The sequence below is a fragment of the Haemorhous mexicanus genome, chromosome 13 (genome assembly GCF_027477595.1).
Source record: "Haemorhous mexicanus isolate bHaeMex1 chromosome 13, bHaeMex1.pri, whole genome shotgun sequence".
Lineage (NCBI taxonomy): Eukaryota > Metazoa > Chordata > Aves > Passeriformes > Fringillidae > Haemorhous > Haemorhous mexicanus.
The window spans coordinates 478,575-496,498 of NC_082353.1; the positions used below are offsets into that span (position 1 = coordinate 478,575).

Genomic DNA, 17,924 nt, shown 5'->3' on the forward strand with positions numbered 1-17,924 from the left:
ATATTATATTGTATTTTTCATGCTTTTGTAATGATAACTTTTCATTGTTGTGTATGACCAAAGTTGAATAACGAAACTAAACTGTTACTTGGTATCTCTAAAGAATATGTTTCATAAACAAAAATGGTTGCATAATTTTAATGTCTAACATTTCATACTTTAACATTATAGTGGTATTTTAACATTATAACAATGCATCAAAAAGTTAGACTAATGTGAACTTTTCTGCTATCTGTAGGATTCACTAGCTGAAGTTGAAGAGAAGTACAAGAAAGCTATGGTTTCCAATGCTCAACTAGACAATGAGAAAAACAACTTGATTTACCAAGTGGATACTTTAAAGGATGTTATTGAGGAGAAAGAAGAACAGATAGCAGAGTTCTATAGGGAGAATGAAGAGAAGTCAAAGGTATTTTTTTCTAATTATAAAGTACAGAAATCTGGACTACTTTGTAAGAACAGCTGGAAATACTCAGAGTAGCTTTACTTGTTAGTATTGGGCTCAAGTCTTTATGGCATATTTTCTCTCTACAGTTTATTAAATAAAATCTTCTGTGTAGTAAGTAAGTCAACTTATTTAGACCACTTCAGTAGTCTTTTAACTGCTTGGTAGGTATAATTTCTCAAATCCTTGCAGCAATTTCTTACATAAACTAAATATAAATAATTGATTTCTTTAATACAGGAATTGGAAAGACAGAAACACACCTGCAGTGTTCTGCAGCATAAGCTGGATGAACTTAAAGAGGGCCTTCGACAGAGAGATGAATTGATAGAGGTATGCTCATATGAGTGTAGGGTAGAACCTGTGCAAATAAATGTGGTGTAAGATTTGAATGGGAATCATACACAAAACAGGATTAAATTCTATCTTGCATTTTTAAGAAATAATTTATCTTGTTTTAGTGTGTAGAATTTAAGCTACTGATCCTCCTAAATTTATGAAGCTGAAAATGTGTCTGCAAGGTTTTCAAATGTATTACATCTTGCAAAGCCTTTAATTCTTGTGAGAAATTGTGGTTCTCTCATGAATGTTCCTAGTATCTTTTCTTTGTTGTGAGGGCAGAATTAATATTTGCGTGGCCAAAATAATTTTCCGTGGCTAAAAGTTCTGATGCATGGATAATACCAAATGTATTTGGTATTATTATGTATTTGGTGTTATTATATATATTTGCCTTTTCCAGAAGTTTCCATTTCAGTTTTTTCAGATTTTTATGAGTAGATTTTCAACCTACAATTGAAGTTTGCCATACTGAATATTAGTTTGCTTACCAGTCAAGCATAATACACAGCAATACTGGTCAGCATGTATATTATAATGGGCCACAAGCATGTTTTTGCATGTGCAGCGTGTTCTTTTCCCCTCTCACCCGGTTCTTTTTCCCCTTTTCCCTTTTTTTTCTGGAAACAAACCCACCCGCTCTGAAATCCCAGAGTTATTATCAGTCTTCATTTTAAAATGGTCCACAAAGATATATATATATGAATGTGTATTGTCAGTGTATATTGGGTGTCAATTTCCCAATTATTTTAGTTAGAACTTGTAGTTCAATTATTACATAATTTTCCCACTATCTCTTCATTGCAGTAAAAATTGATTATCTTTAAGTATATAGGCCAAAGTCTCCTACTGTCATTTTCAAAAGCTGTGTAATAGTTCATTGATCCTTTATTTCTTCACTATATTCTTGTGCTCTCTAGGTGGTAGATACTGTAAGTCAAAATGGTTTCTGAAAATTCCCAGTTCTGTTTAAGAAGTATTATGCTTCATGAACTGGAGTTGATATGACTTAATAGCAGAAGAAAAGGATTAAGATTATCCTAAGTATCCACATTTTGAGTTAACATAAATGCTGACAAGCAAAAGCCCTAAAAATTTCTGTTGTGGCTCTCTCTGTTGCTTGCTCTGTTATCTTTGACTTCGCTGAGAATTAAAGAACAGCTTTGCATGTTCTTGTCTGGGGTTTTGGTGGGTTTAAGTATATGAACCAAGAATGTACAGTAGATTTTTTCTGGAGTGTTTACTTTGGTAGAATGTAGCATGTGTCAAATAGTCACAAATACATTCAGTCCCTTTGAAGATTTGACCTATATATACCACCTCTTGTGTCTTTCCCCCCCTCTATTAACACTAACAGAAAATCTAGCTGAAGCCACGTAGCTTTTTGCAGAAAGACATTGTCTTCTGTTCCCAGATGTAAAAGCAAGTTCGCTCCTTAAGAAGGAAAAAAATTGTCACTAGCCCTTAAAATTATGTCATCTTCATAGCTAAGCATTTAATTATGCTTGCAGGGGAAGCAACAAAATGCAGTTATAGTCAGCTAAAAAAGTAGGACTACACTTGATACGTGTTCATGTGGTATCAGAAAGTAGTCAGCAATTGTCTTTTGCTTCGTGGATGTTTGATTCAAGCTCCCTTCTTTATGTTTTCAAGAAGATTATTTTATTTTATAAAAAATTAATAAAACCAGTTGTTAACAATAATATTCCGTTCCAAAAGGGACTTGAAGGTATCTGGAAAGTACAGCAGGGTAATTGTTTCTATCCACAGACTGCAGTGGGAACAGTCACTAAAGAAAAGTAACTCTAGCTACTGTAAGTTTTCCCAACAGCAGTGAGTGAATAGAATTAAATACCATTCTCTTGCAAGAATTAATGAGAAATATATTACATTAAACTGCACACTGTTTCTGTAACTTCATGCTCATAAACTCTTTAGTTGACTTTTATTACTTCGTTTCCTTTATCTATTTTAATGTTTGGGATTTTTTTTCCATTTCCTTACTTCTCTTTCCTCTTTTATTCTTCCCTCATCCTATTTACCACAGGCGAATCAACGTATGCAGGCGAATATAGACTCCATAACCAAAGAAGTGCTTGATCTCCAGGAGACAATTAATTGGAAAGATAAAAAAATAGGGGTATGAATGAAATATGGGAGGAAAGCTATTTTTTTTAAATTTAGAAGTAGATGGATGCCCTCTACACCCCAAGGAATTCTGTGTACTCCAAAGAAATTAAGGCCACTCCGAACTTAAATGAATAAAATGTTTTGCAGTCTTTCTCTTCTTCAGAAAATGAGCCACACTTTAGTTGAATAATGATCAGTAGTACTAATTAAATCTGTAACATGAACTGTTACACATACAAATTTACAATTATTTTGCAAAATTTTTAATGGCATGCCTAGTGGTAAAACACATGATCTTGAATTGACTTCTACAACCAACTTGTGCATTCCTGTATTGCACTTCTGATCCTTGTATAATTGGTTAACTTGGATGGAGCACTGAATCAAGCTGGTTTTCTGATATGACACATGAAATACTTTGTTTCAATTACGATTCTCAATACTCGATGGTTGTAGGTGACCTTTTGAGGAGCATCCGTAAGGTTCCTGTGTAAGAAGGAGGGTGGTACAGAAAGAATTTTGCTGATACTATGAAGCTAGTGTAGGTCAGGCACGGTTTGTCAGCATTGCTTCTGGGCAGGCAGAAGTCATAGAACTGAGTCAGCCTGACCATTGGTGATGACTACATGTCTTTGAACTTCTGGCTGTTCTGGGACACAAGTAGATTGCCTGGTGGCAATAGGAGGTTGGAAAGTCTTTGAAAAGGAATTGTCTGCCTCTTGACAGCTCAGGGGTCATTTCTCTCTACCTGAATTTTATACTATATTTCAATATATGCAGATTTCTTTGAAAATTGTTTTATTTGCTGGAGTTCAAGTCACCTTTAAAGGTTGCCTTTTAACTGGTGGTGGCCAGTTCAAAAACTGTGCTGTCTTACTTTTTTTCATGTTTCAGTCTTTCTCTTCCATCATTAAACAATTTCATCATTCTAAAGTTTTCTGAACATTCTTCTGGAAGCTTTTTATCTTTAATTTACCCTATCCTTTCCATACTTAGTTCTCACACTTGTAGATTGGACTGTCTCAATTTGTGAAATATTTTTGTGCTCTCTCAAATACATTGCCAGAATCAGCACGAGTATATCTGATAGTCAAATATACCTACCAGCCAGAATGACAAGAAAGATAGATATATTTTCCTTTAGCCAAAATTGCCCTGCAAGTTTGTGTTCTTGTAAACACCATACCAGGTTATTTTTCTAGTTAGATTTTTTTTTTTTTTTAATTTTAAGAATTGAACTCTTTTAGAGAAGAAAATATAAAAATGCTGCTCTTTTCTTTCTCATGTCTCTAAATATTTACATACTTTTCTTAGCTCACAGTCTTTGAGCCTTTCTCCCTCCTACTGCTAATTTTTACTCTATTCCAGCTTTTGATGTCTCTGCGAAGCTTCACAATGTAGTTTATAACTAAAATTGTAACCAAAATTTACAATGTATATGAGACATTTTAGCTGTTTCAGAAAAAGAAAGGCAGGCAAACAACAAAATAGCACAAGTTTGTTTTACACCTGCCTTTTTTGATGTCCTGTTTCTACAGTGCTTGAAATTTGTGGTTATATTTGATCTTAAATTAGATCAGTTTGAGGATACTGAGTTACAGCATTGGTTTATATTCCTGAAATATACAGTTATTCCACTGTTTAGTGGCTCCAAATTTTCATTTAGTAATGGCAGCTCTGAGTTTGGTATAAAAGTTATGAAGGCTTTTGAAATATTTAGAAAAAAGGATTCCAAATGTCACTTGATTCTGGCATATTATCAGATTTTGCTCATATAAGTATGCTAAAATCTGTCTGCAGAACTTTGTTGTCCTGATTTCTGTTTTCAGCCCCAACAGAAGAATTGCAGAGGTAGATTCTGTGCAAAATCTGTGTCATATTAAATTAAACCCTGAGTGTACAAACACTAGGATTTTTACTGGTTTTGAATAATGATTACTTAGATCTACATAGGTAGAAATACATAGCTGTATCAGTTTCACTTCCTCCCCCAACAGAATTTTCTGATTTCCAACACTTGTGTTATTAGAGGGTAAGGATAGAAAATATGTTTGGGGAAGGTCAACATCATCACTGTCAAGTACATACAATCTGTGTCTGTGGTTCTGGGCTGCTGTGTCCATTCTCTCAAGTGGTGAACTTACTTCCCCTTTCATCTCTTCCACTGTTCTTCAGAAATTAAAAAGATGTATGTGTCTTTTAAGTATAGCACAAAATTATGTAATGATTAAGGTTCTTCATGCTATTTATAATGTAATTAGAGATCTAATGTGTGGTAAGAAATGAAAGGATATCTTACAAATTTTTAAATTAGGATGTCAGCTACTGTTTTCAAACATGTTGAATTGCCTTTATTTTAAATGTTACATTTACATATGAATAAATCAAGTGCAACAGCACTTGTCAAAATTTTCTGTTGAAACAGTAATGCTTTAAAATATTGCTCTAGTACCGATTCTAGATTATTATTAAAATTCAGCATACTGAAGTTATGTAAGGCAAGTACAGTACAAATGTATACACCTTCATTTCTTTCATAGTATCAGTCCATTCCTACATATTCATGTATAGCATTAAGTTTAGTTGTATCACTTTCTTGGCCAAAATGTGTGTATCCTTTGGCACTTTCTGTATGATGAGGATTTTTTTTAAGGCATGCAGTGTTGTATGCTGCTCAGTCAAGTAGAACTGTCCAACTAACTGCCAGGTAACCTCTCCAGCTTAGTTAGGCAAACCTGTCTACACCCATATTGCACTTCTAGCTGCCATACTTTTTTGCGCTAAAATAGTGCTACTAGTGTTTGCTGCTCTTTGTTTTCTGTAAAATTGATTGCTTTGGGTTTAGTAAATGGTGTTGTAAACCTTAAGCAACTGGTAAATAATTGCCATTTGTGTTTCAGCAAATTTTATTTCTTGCTGCAGAGTGCCTGTATGAAGAAAAATCACTTACTCTTTTGGTACTCAATTTAGTTAATCAAAATTTACCAAAAAATAGAATTCACTGAATAAAAAAAAAAACTCTCAAAAAAATCTAAGACTTGTTTGGAAAAAAAAAGTAATAACAAATGCAGCATGAAGTTAAATATGCACCTTGTAGAAGGCAGTTATCAGAGATGTATGTTACTACATATTTAAAAAGCACTTTTAATTTCTTTACTTGTATTGAGCTATTTGCATTTACTTGTAGAAAATCTTTCTGCTGTCTGTCATACGCTTTTTCTCTGTGCCATTCTTTTTCTTGCTATCTGCCTGAGCCCAGGCCCTAGAAAGACAGAAAGATTACTTTGACTGCATTAAGAATGAGCGAGATGAGCTCAGAGAGGAGTTGGCTGACCTGAAGGAAACAATGAAGAGAGGACAGGTATGTTGGTAGTAGTTACTTTACAGTAACAAATCCAGGAATAGGGCATGAAATCGAGGTCAGTAAAAAGGAGGAAGAATGGTTACTGTTCTTGTGCACTGTGAAAACATGACCTTAGAGTAGGATAAATGGTCCATATCATTGTAATTGTTTCACTCAACTTGAAAAGCTCTTTAAAATCTTATCTATTGATTTATATTTTAGCACTTCTATTGTATGACTAATTTTTTGATTTGCATTTTTAGAAACATGGATTAGTTATAATTCCAGATGGCACACCAAATGGTGATCTAAACCATGAATCAATGGTTGGTACAATAACAGTTGTATCACAGGAAGCTGCTCAGGTCTTGGAATCTGCAGGAGAAGGACCACTAGGTAAAAGTATCTTAGCATACTTTATCGAGTTTTTGAGGGGTTTGTTTCCTCTTGTTCATAGTGGGTGTGACTTATATTTGCAGATGCAAGCACCTGTGATGCTTCTGGAATATATGCTTACACAACTTTCAGGATTGATTTTAATTTTTTGTTTGTTCTGAGTAAAAAGACAGATGTATCTATTGAGTAAGAAAAAATATGTGCTTAGATGTTTGCAACTGATTAGTTCTCTTGATCCAGTTCCTGTTTTAATACTGACAGAAAACATCTTGCTTGAAAGCATTATTTTTTGGATTAGTATGTTTTTCCATTGTGTTTCATGAAAATAATTCTTTAGAAGTATACGTAATCAATGAAAGAACATCAATGAAAGAACATCCATCACATTCATTAGAAAAAGAAGTTTTAAAAGCATTCAAAAAAATGACAGGGACAACAGATACACTAATTGGGGGTTTCAGGGTTAAGTTACTTTAACTTGCTTTTATCTTTAGGTTGAGCAAGTTATTGTATGCAAGATCAATCCACTATAAAACTCTGTTAACATGTAGAAAAAAAAAATTCAATGTAATTGAATTATACTTGTACATAATATATAATAGTTACATACTTTTATATTGACAGATATTAGACTTGATACGTATTTCTGCTGTGGCTCCCTCAGAGGGGAATACAATTGTTATTATGCTTCATTTCTGTCAAAGTTACAATTTCTAAGGGAGCTGCTCTAGTCTTAGCACAGTGTTGCTTGATTTTAGTAATGGCTTGTAGTCATTACTGATCTTTTGACTAAGTAGAGATATTTGCTAAACTCTTCTGCTATTTGATAAACTCTGAAGTCTTGCTTTTAGAATTGTTATACTAATAAACAGTGTGAACAAAGTATTTTTCCATTTTTTCTGCTATTAACTGAAGGCTGTTGTGTTATTAGTGAGCTATCAAAGTTTTGCAGTCCCAGTGCTATTAGCTTTGATGATAATTTCATTTGGAATGGAACGAAAAGTTATGAAAAACATATTCTTAGTTACAGATTTCTCTGATTTGTAATTGGGTTCTTTGGTTTTAGATATCAGGCTACGAAATCTGGCTGGAGAAAAGGAGGAATTACTGTCCCAGGTAAAATAAGTTACTCATTTCAGAAGTAGACCTTTGTGTATCATTTTGCAGACTATTTGTATATAAGTAATAAACAACTGTTAAGTGCAAAGGTGCTTAATCAGATATGTAAGCACTAAAGCAAAATGAAATACTCAAGTTTTTACCTCACTGACTATCAGGAATTAGCAGTTTCTCTTGCTGTTGTCCTTATCCATGGAACTTTGATCTTGGTTGGTAAAGAAACTTCATTTCACCATCTGGTTAGCTGAAATCTTAACTTGTTCCTGGCTCTACTATTAGGGCATATCCTTAAAGCTCTTTCTTTTTCTTTTCTTTTTCTTTTCTTTTTCTTTTCTTTTTCTTTTCTTTTTCTTTTCTTTTTCTTTTCTTTTTCTTTTCTTTTTCTTTTCTTTTTCTTTTCTTTTTCTTTTCTTTTTCTTTTCTTTTGCTTTTCTTTTGCTTTTCTTTTGCTTTTCTTTTGCTTTTCTTTTGCTTTTCTTTTGCTTTTCTTTTGCTTTTCTTTTGCTTTTCTTTTGCTTTTCTTTTGCTTCCGCTTTCTTTGCTTCCGCTTTCTTTGCTTCCGCTTTCTTTGCTTCCGCTTTCTTTGCTTCCTCTTTCTTTGCTTCCGCTTTCTTTGCTTCCGCTTTCTTTGCTTCCTCTTTCTTTGCTTCCTCTTTCTTTGCTTCCTCTTTCTTTGCTTCCTCTTTCTTTGCTTCCTCTTTCTTTGCTTCCTCTTTCTTTGCTTCCTCTTTCTTTGCTTCCTCTTTCTTTGCTTCCTCTTTCTTTGCTTCCTCTTTCTTTGCTTCCTCTTTCTTTGCTTCCTCTTTCTTTGCTTCCTCTTTCTTTGCTTCCTCTTTCTTTGCTTCCTCTTTCTTTGCTTCCTCTTTCTTTGCTTCCTCTTTCTTTGCTTCCTCTTTCTTTGCTTCCTCTTTCTTTGCTTCCTCTTTCTTTGCTTCCTCTTTCTTTGCTTCCTCTTTCTTTGCTTCCTCTTTCTTTGCTTCCTCTTTCTTTGCTTCCTCTTTCTTTGCTTCCTCTTTCTTTGCTTCCTCTTTCTTTGCTTCCTCTTTCTTTGCTTCCTCTTTCTTTGCTTCCTCTTTCTTTGCTTCCTCTTTCTTTGCTTCCTCTTTCTTTGCTTCCTCTTTCTTTGCTTCCTCTTTCTTTGCTTCCTCTTTCTTTGCTTCCTCTTTCTTTGCTTCCTCTTTCTTTGCTTCCTCTTTCTTTGCTTCCTCTTTCTTTGCTTCCTCTTTCTTTGCTTCCTCTTTCTTTGCTTCCTCTTTCTTTGCTTCCTCTTTCTTTGCTTCCTCTTTCTTTGCTTCCTCTTTCTTTGCTTCCTCTTTCTTTGCTTCCTCTTTCTTCGCTTCCTCTTTCTTCGCTTCCTCTTTCTTCGCTTCCTCTTTCTTCGCTTCCTCTTTCTTCGCTTCCTCTTTCTTTGCTTCCTCTTTCTTCGCTTCCTCTTTCTTCGCTTCCTCTTTCTTCGCTTCCTCTTTCTTCGCTTCCTCTTTCTTCGCTTCCTCTTTCTTCGCTTCCTCTTTCTTCGCTTCCTCTTTCTTCGCTTCCTCTTTGCTTCCTCTTCGCTTTGCATAATTGTCTTATGCAGAAATATTAAAGTCAGTACAATTACACTCTCATAAGATCAAGTTGCATTTTCTTCAAAATTGCTGAGTGATACTATTTCATTGATCATTTGGGTAACTCCGAGAAAATTAATGTTAAAATAATGGTGTTTAAATATAGCTCTGTTTTGAGAAGAAAGGACTCAAGCAAACATATAGCCATAGAGCAATTGTTAAGAAGACTACAGTTTTTGCTCTTTTAGTTGAAGACATTGTAAATTTAAACCATTGGTGTCAACACTTGGGTTTGCTGTGAATGAACCTTAATTATAGTATAGATACTTTTTTGGACTGCCAATAAATGATAGTATTAAATATATATAGATATGTAAGCACATATTTATCACTGTGTAATTTAAAAATCACTGATCATATTTTGTATGATATTTATCATGAATGGGGGTTTTGCAAGTTAATTCACATACTGCTAATCTGTAGAACAATATTTTTATAAGAGTGTCCAAAAAATAGCTCCTACTTCTTTCATAATGTCCATATGTGGGGCACATAGCTGAGAAATCTGTGTTCCCTGACTACTGAGGAAAAACTGAGAGACAGCAGCTGTAGCACGAAATGGAACTGTTAAAGACTAATGTGCACTACAGACATGCCTAGGACCATTGTTTCCAGGTGGAGTATGAGTGAGGACCTTCTGAAAAAGCCATGGATTATTGTCTGTAAACTCTCTAGGATAGTGTTAAATATCTTTGTGTGTGTTTAGAGTGGGAAAGATACACAGTAGAAGAACTCCAAAAACTGAGTTTAATGCCATCTCCTCTTCTGAAAAGTGAGCTGTTACGAGGTGCTCCTGCACTGTGCAGATATCCCTGCAGTACTGACCGTACGGGTGGGCTTGGGTTGTGCATTGACATGCAGAGGGTACTTGCCCAGTGATGGGGATGGGGGTATAAGCCACAGACCTCAGGGACTGACTTCCCTGCATCGCTCTGCTATTCTTGTTTACAGAACCTTCTCAGCCAGTTGCATCTCAGGACTACTCTGCCTTTTTACCATTGAACACAACTACTGAACTTATGGGAGTCTTTTTTCATAAAGAAACACTTCCTTTTTCAGGTTAGAAAACTGAAGATGCAGTTAGAAGAAGAACGACAGAAATACTCTAAAAGTGATAGCATGAATCCAGATACAATAGACTTGGAGAATGGCTCTGACTTGCAGCTAATTGAAATGCAAAGTAGGTATATGGTTACTGTTCAAAGTTATTCTTCTTGCAGAGAGGACTTCCAACTCCTTTTGTTGTGCATTAGTGGCATTGTAAGTGACTATATTGTTGAGCAGATAGGTTTTTGTTGGTATATGTCCTTGCATGGAATTCTCACTGCAGAATACCTTAAAAATCTGCCTCTTTCAGTGTTGAAGAACAACATTCTGGGAAGTTATTTTTCAGTTGATAACCTTGCCTAGAGTGGGTGACACTACTTGGATACAATTTTTAGACAACAGAATTTCAGATAAGATTTTAAAAAATACATATTCTATGGGATGATTTTGTTCAATCTTTGATAAAGAAACCTAATCTAGAAGACTACTGTCCTAAGGAAAACATGACAATTTATTTAACTTAATATTTAGTGTTGCTTCGTAGAAGCATAAGATGCTTTTCATTTCAAGCAAGCTATTCAGCTGAAAACTTGTTTGACAGACTGTCATTTAGTATGCTTGTGTTAATTAACATGAAGAAAGCACTGGCAATGTGAGGGCCCAAATGTAACACTAAAGTAATTTGCAAAGCTCCTTAGAGTTTGTCAGTCAGGTTCAAGCTCCTTATTCAAATATTATTACAGATGTCTAAGCTGAATGCTGCTGAATATTTATTGTGGTCTGGCATTTTGCAGTGTGTGTTGATTATTATGTTGATTCTGTTCTCTAAGGAATTAGTTTGCTGATCTAAACATGTGTTTTAAAAGGTGTGTATCTCATTGGTGCACCTGAAATTTAATGCACACTTTATAGAGACACTAGTTGTGTTCTCTAAATAAAAGAAAATTATTTCCTTTCCATACTCTTGTAGATTGCTGCTCTCTGTGATCCTGGATATGGGCTGCTCAATAAAATGGTCTTTTAAATGAATTTTAATTAAAAGGGAAACTGTTACTTTAGAGAGTTGCTTTGACTAATATATTCATGTCAATTTTTGTTTAGGAGATGCCAACAGGCAAATTAGTGAATACAAATTTAAGCTTTCAAAAGCTGAACAAGATATAACTACTTTGGAACAAAATGTAAGTGTATTTTTTCATTGTTATTACACTGCACACTTTTGCAATACTTTTTTCAACAAAAACTATGAAAGCATATTTCATAATTTGATTTACTCTTTGGTATTTACTTAGAATGACACCACACTTTTTCATATTTCCTGCAATTAAATACCTATGCACAGCCTAACCATAAGGTAAAATCTTATGGTGCTGAGCTATAAAACCATGTTATTGACTTCCAAAGTGTGATTGTTTTCATAGATGTATAACTCTCACTTTAGAGAGTAAATTTTGTATCTTCCACACTACAACTTTCTTACAAGTCATTAAGCCACATAAATTGGTTTTCTTGAACTAGTAGCTTCAATTCTTCTTCATAATCTGCCATACTTTTGTGTTTTAGCAACTTAATTCCAGCTTATTACCTAAAAAATTAAATGAAAGATTGTAATTTAAATCACAGATTCGTATCTTTACTCTTTTGCACAGATTCAGTCTAGTAGCCTATCATGTAGCTTTAGGGGTAGCAGGGAGCTGTACATAGAACAATCCATCCAGTGGGCTTTAACATCTGCAGGTTGCAATCAAGATTTGTCTCATTCCTCTCCTTATTGCTGAAAACGGTGCTTGGGCTCAAGACCTCTTTCATTATGTCCTGATAGCAGTCTGCTCTCTATTTTGCATCTTTTCATACAGTTTCTGCTTTTCAACTTTCCACTTTCATTTTTAATCCCATGTGTTTCCCAATTCTTGATTTTTTTGTATTCCAATTCTTCTCTCTCTGCTTAGTTCTTTAACCTTCTGTGTCTTCTCAGCTGTGTCCTTGGAAGAGCAGCTGGTAGCAGGTGAACTCCAGGTAGAACACCTGAGTGTATTCCTTTTGTCTTGTTTGGGTTTACAGATTGGACGACTTGAGGGACAGGTTGCAAGATATAAAAGTGCAGCAGAAAGTGCAGAAAAAGTAGAAGATGAACTCAAAGCTGAAAAAAGGAAGCTTCAGCGAGAGGTAACTGACTTGGTTTCCTTTCCAGCTGTATGTTCCTTTTTGTCTTAAGCTGCTCTGTCTTTTGCCTCCAATCTCTGATTTTTTGTTATCTTCGATTACATCTTTTAATTGTTTTTTAAGATGACCTTCAAGTCTCAATATGACATTCAGAGGACATCTAGTATGTTAAAGTAATGCTAACTACGATTCCATGCTGTACATCCTTGAAAGGAAGCATCTAAATGGTATTTTTTTCTACATGTGATAACTTGTAATATTTTAAAGTAGTCCTTCTACAAAATATTGCTAGAGAGATGAATGGTCCCTGTGTCAAATGACAGCCTGGGAATTTTCCAGCTTGGATCTCACAGGATTCTGGGCAGAAGCTGTATTTAACTGAGCTGTTGATCATTCTTGCTTAAGAGCTGCTACATCACTAGCATGATGCCTGTTACCTGTGATGGGAATATGTATCTGTATCCAAGTAATAATGGTGGAGAGTACTTTACCTTGTTCTAGGTAAATTGTTTTAATGTAATGAGAGGTTGCAGGCACCTAGTTCTAGAATGAATACACTTCATGTTTCAGTTGCTTCACAGTTATTTTTAAGTTTCATTCTGTTTCATCTGCCTGCAATAATGGAAGTTATATCTTAACTTCTGTGGCACTCTTAGGAAACATAATACTTTTATTCCTCTTATCAAGCTTGAGAACAGCACAAAGTCCAAATAAACTAAAGTGGTAATAACTTTTTTTCATTTTATAGTTAAGAACAGCACTGGATAAGATAGAAGAAATGGAGATGACCAATAGCCATTTAATGAAAAGGCTGGAGAAGATGAAGGCAAATAGGACTGCGCTTTTATCTCAACAGTGAAATGGAAATTGAAAATACAATGCACTGCTCCTTGAGTAACTAGTCCCTAGCTTGTTTATAAAAACAGACTTTCAGTGGCACAAACTTTTTGAACACTGAGCTGTTCAATGGTGGTTTAGTTTCATAATTAAAGACATACTTTTTGTAATTTATGAGAGAATGAAATGTAGTTTGAATTCCCATGTGAATGACAGCAGTTTTTCAGTAGTGTTTGATTCTAGAGCACAATGTTGTATGTTTTTACAAGTGTGGAATCAAGTTTACTCACGATCTCTTTTGGCTGCTTTAATGATGCGTGATGCTCAGAGACAGCTGCATGAATTCAAGACACTGTTATGAAACTAACATATACTTGCCTAAGACATCACACAGCACAAGTGCCTTTTATCTGGTGCAATTTAGTCTTCGTTGTTGAAATAACCTTTGAAACCAGAAAGCATTTTATTTTAAGATACATTTGGGGTATTCCCTAAACTTTATACATTTTGAAAATACATTTTTAAAAATATTTAAATTTATAAGAAAAAATAGGGACTGTATATAAAGATCGGCTTCTTTTGCATGGGCGCATCTGACTTCTGTGTAATTTTGTCAAATACTAGCCCCTGATCTCTTTGCATTAAGAGCAGAAATTTAAAAACTGAAGTTGTACGCCATCAAATTGTGTCATCTGCTTAAGTGCGAATTGAAATTTTATGGGGGGAAGAAGGGGGTGAGAAATGTGGCTAAGAAGTTTATTAAATGGACACTTTACTGACCAAAACTGGATGTTTTGTGTTTTCTTTTGAATACGGAGATGCTAACAGGACAGAGCAAAATCTGTAGAACAGTAAGATCTGATCATCATGTTCTTAACAAGTATATTTCTGCCTTTGAAAGAGTGAGTTTGAATTTTTTTTCCTTAACCTAGTCTGCTGCTGTTTGACAGCACTCCCATGGAGCAGAGAAGCTGCACAAGGAAGAAGGTATTTTCTGGATTGATGTGGTTTTTTGTCTGTGGCATACTCCCTGTAGACAGTGAATACTGTTAAGAACTTTGACTCTTTGAGCTGGCACATCACAAGTAGGACATCAGTAGCACCTGCAGTGGCAATTCTGAAGTGTTTGAAGTGACACTGCCCCTGTGTTGAACTTTTCAAGAGGCCAGAAGGAGCCTTGGTCTGAGAAGAATCACTCTTTTGGACTTGTAGCAGGTATTTTCCACTTTGAAATTGCTATTTTTCTGGGAGTATTTCTCAAAGCAAGGCAGATTTCAGGACTTTTCCAATCCTGAGAGTTAGTACCTTCTCTTCACCAGAGTGGTTTTCAAGAGCCATCTTGACAATGCAAAACTAAAGCTTTCTGTCTCTGGATGTCTCCTGGACTTGGAAAATAAAATTCCTTCCCCGTTGAGATGTCTTGTAAGTAGCAGGTCTACTTAGGCCTGTTTATTAAATAGGAGACATACTTTGGTGATCACATAGATCATTGTCTGTGCTGTTAGCTCTTTGCTTTTTGTTGTGTACTTACTCAGTAGAAACTCTTAACTCTTCATTAGTTCTTAATTAGGTATTCTGAAGATAAATGGATACTTTGGAGATTTTCAGTGTGTACAAAACTCTGCTAAAATCTTATTTGGTTCATTTACTTTTCATTCACTTCCTCTAAACCACCCCATTGAAGCTAGACATTTTATGGCATAGGGAAAGCTGCAGCTTCAATATGAAACTGTGAGAGTCAGATAAGAACTTTTCCTGGGGTAGAGGTAAAGCATCAGTACATTCTTTCTTAAAATCAAGATTTCTAGTAGTTTTTTTAAAGAAAAGTTATTAACAGTTCTGTTAGCAGGGGCATATTAATTGAAGAGATTCCAAAGTTCTTGCTATCAGAAAATTATAACCAATGCAACAAAATATCCAGAACAAGTTCCCAATGGGAGGTACCAGGAAAAGCAGTAAGAAAGGAGAAAAAAAAAGAGGCATTATTTTTTTGTCTTGATACAGTATAGGCATGAAAAAACTTGTAAGTAATTATGAGTGACAATTGGATAGAAATATGGAAAGCTTTTTAAAATTTATTTTTACCAAAGCACAATTTATTTAATCAGAACTGCAGGACTAGTGTATCTGTGATGAGCTAATAAATAGAACATGACAGTACCAGTATTGCTGGAGACCACACATTGATTGTTGACCAAATAAAGGGCCAGCATTAGGTGTAATTATGGAAAGCTTATGGAAGAAGTTACTATATTTGATCAATTCAGCTGGGGTTTGGTTGAGGAAAAAATGGTAGGTTGTGTTTAATTATATTGCTCAGGTAATTTTATTGGTGGTTGCAAGGTGACAGGATTAATTTTTAGTGGCTCTTAGATATAGTGTTATACCAAATTACTGGTCACAAAAGGGCATGAAGTTAGTAAAGGTAGGCATAAAGATAACTAACATTGCATAATACCATTTTTTTGTTTTATTGAGGGCATGTTTTTTTTAACACCCAGCATGGTTTGTCCTTCCCTCAAGTTTATGTAGTTTTGTTTGGTCTGTGGAGGGCTCCTAGGGCTCCATGAAAGATTTGGTGAGTGTGTTATTAGGAGGCAGACAGCAGCACCAAAAAAGTATGTGCTTGAGTGGCAGTTCAGGAGCACTGAAGAAGCCACTCTAGTTTGAAACAACAGGAGCTGTTATTTCATTTTTTGATGCTTAAAAATTAAAAAAATAAAAAATTTTGGTTGCTAAACCCCCATCCAATTTCAATAAAGGCACATTTTTTTTTTTTTTTTTTGTGTGGAAAGGACACAAAAAATTATCCTAGAGGAAGGAGATCAAAAACTTGGAAAAGGATAAAAGAAATACTCTGCTTACAAAAAAAAATTATTTTTGACAGCAAATAAACATCACCACCATCAAACTGATAGGCTCAGTGATGCTGTTTTGCTGTGATGAGGTGCTGACACTTTGGGGAGACAAACCAGAAAATGGTCAGTTGGAGAAGGCTCCTGTCCGGCCATGCTCAGAACTGCCCCCAACCTACAATCAGTTCTCCATTCTGAAAGAGAACAGGAGGACAGGACTAGTGCCACCTCCTCCAGTTAACCAGGAGATCAACCTCCTCACACCTGCAAGGGTGAGGGGAAGCATGTGTGCCCATTGCTGTCTTTTACTACCCGCTATGTTACCCATACAGTGAGGCCAGGTACCCACCTTAAGAGACCTGCTGCTGGAAGAGGAGCTGATCCCAGATGATGTTCTCATCCATCCTGAAGGAAGTGTACCTGCCAGGGTGGCACATGCAGTGAATCCATTCTGCAGACAGTCACAACACTTCCCGATGCAGTTCAGGCACCAGCTAGAATCTTCCTTCAGAAAACGATTAACAAATGCATGAAAATAAATCAAAACCAAAAATCTGGAACCAGTTACAAGGTAAAATGTTGTCACTGTATCACAGGCCTGAGGAAGACTGAACCATTATCTTCAAGGAATAAACCTCCCCCCAGGTGGGGAAAGAACTTGCCTTTGCCTTTCCCAGCCCCTCTGTGAGGGCCTGCAAAGCAAACCTGCTGGTGCATGGATTCAGAACTCCTGCCTCTGCTACCCTCAGGGGTTGAGGTTTTTGTCAGGCTTCCCCCAGCCCATGCCAGGCTGGGTGGTGAAAGCTGTCAGCAAGGCTAGGAACCAGCTCCCCTTCCACAGCACTCATGCCCTCCCCTACAGAAAAAAACCAAACCAAACCTGGCAACTGGCTGAAAAATTAATCCTGCCTCACCGTAGCAAAGCAGGAAACCTCCAGTGCTCACCCAGGCCGGACTATGCAATGCCTGGGACCAGGAACATTCCCCCCTCTCACTAGGTGTAGACTGTCCTCAAGGAAGGTGCTGCAACCACAGTCAATTAGCTTTGCCCCACTGGTGGCCAAGCCAAGGATGGCTGTGCCACAGGATGCCACAGTTTTATTCCAGGTTGCAGGAAGACCATGAAGTCAGGGATCTGCAGTGGGGATGTTTCCCCTTTTCTGGTCTGTGGAAACGTCACTGGACTGCCATTTTTAAACACCATGGAAAGGGCTTCGCTACCTCTTCTGCAACTTCCCCCAGGCCTAGCAGAAGCATCTCATCAGCTGTGATCCCTACTCTGGGCTACGCTTGCAGAGAAAGAGTCTGATTTTCTTGGCTTCTTAATGCCATGAGATGTGTAGAGCTGTTACTTGCTGGATCCTACTGTGCAGAGGGATGGATTTTTGCCATCTCTTGGAGCAGATGAATGTCCTGTAGCCATGAATGGTTGAAAAGGTCTTCCAATGATGGCCTGTCCAAGGGACAAATGGATTAACACCATTTGACAAGGTGCTGGCACTCTGGGGAGAGCAATCAAAAAGCTGCTGGGCAGTGGTTCCCTCTTTTCCAGGGTCTGCAGTGCCCAGGCTGCGCCCAAACCTTCCAATCTCCATTTTGGAGAGCAGGATGGTAGGACATGTGCCAGCTCCTCCACCTAGCCA

At 36.3% G+C, this 17,924-nt stretch overlaps 1 protein-coding gene across 12 annotated transcripts in view; it reads left to right on the plus strand.

Annotated features, from left to right (window-relative positions):
- Positions 1-14,211, plus strand: part of LRRFIP2 (LRR binding FLII interacting protein 2) — a 52,209-nt gene extending 37,998 nt beyond the window's left edge. For 6 of the 12 annotated variants that reach the window (XM_059857829.1, XM_059857822.1, XM_059857824.1 and 3 more), the window contains 10 exons: positions 239-409; positions 686-778; positions 2,832-2,924; positions 6,174-6,275; positions 6,521-6,653; positions 7,720-7,769; positions 10,439-10,559; positions 11,528-11,607; positions 12,488-12,592; positions 13,338-14,211. In XM_059857829.1, the coding sequence (XP_059713812.1) occupies positions 239-409; positions 686-778; positions 2,832-2,924; positions 6,174-6,275; positions 6,521-6,653; positions 7,720-7,769; positions 10,439-10,559; positions 11,528-11,607; positions 12,488-12,592; positions 13,338-13,448 (1,059 nt within the window). In that variant the 3' untranslated portion in view covers positions 13,449-14,211. The remainder of the gene's footprint in view (positions 1-238; positions 410-685; positions 779-2,831; positions 2,925-6,173; positions 6,276-6,520; positions 6,654-7,719; positions 7,770-10,438; positions 10,560-11,527; positions 11,608-12,487; positions 12,593-13,337) is intronic. The other 6 variants (XM_059857827.1, XM_059857830.1, XM_059857828.1 and 3 more) reach the window with 3 other exon arrangements.
- The last annotated feature ends 3,713 nt before the right edge of the window (positions 14,212-17,924 follow it).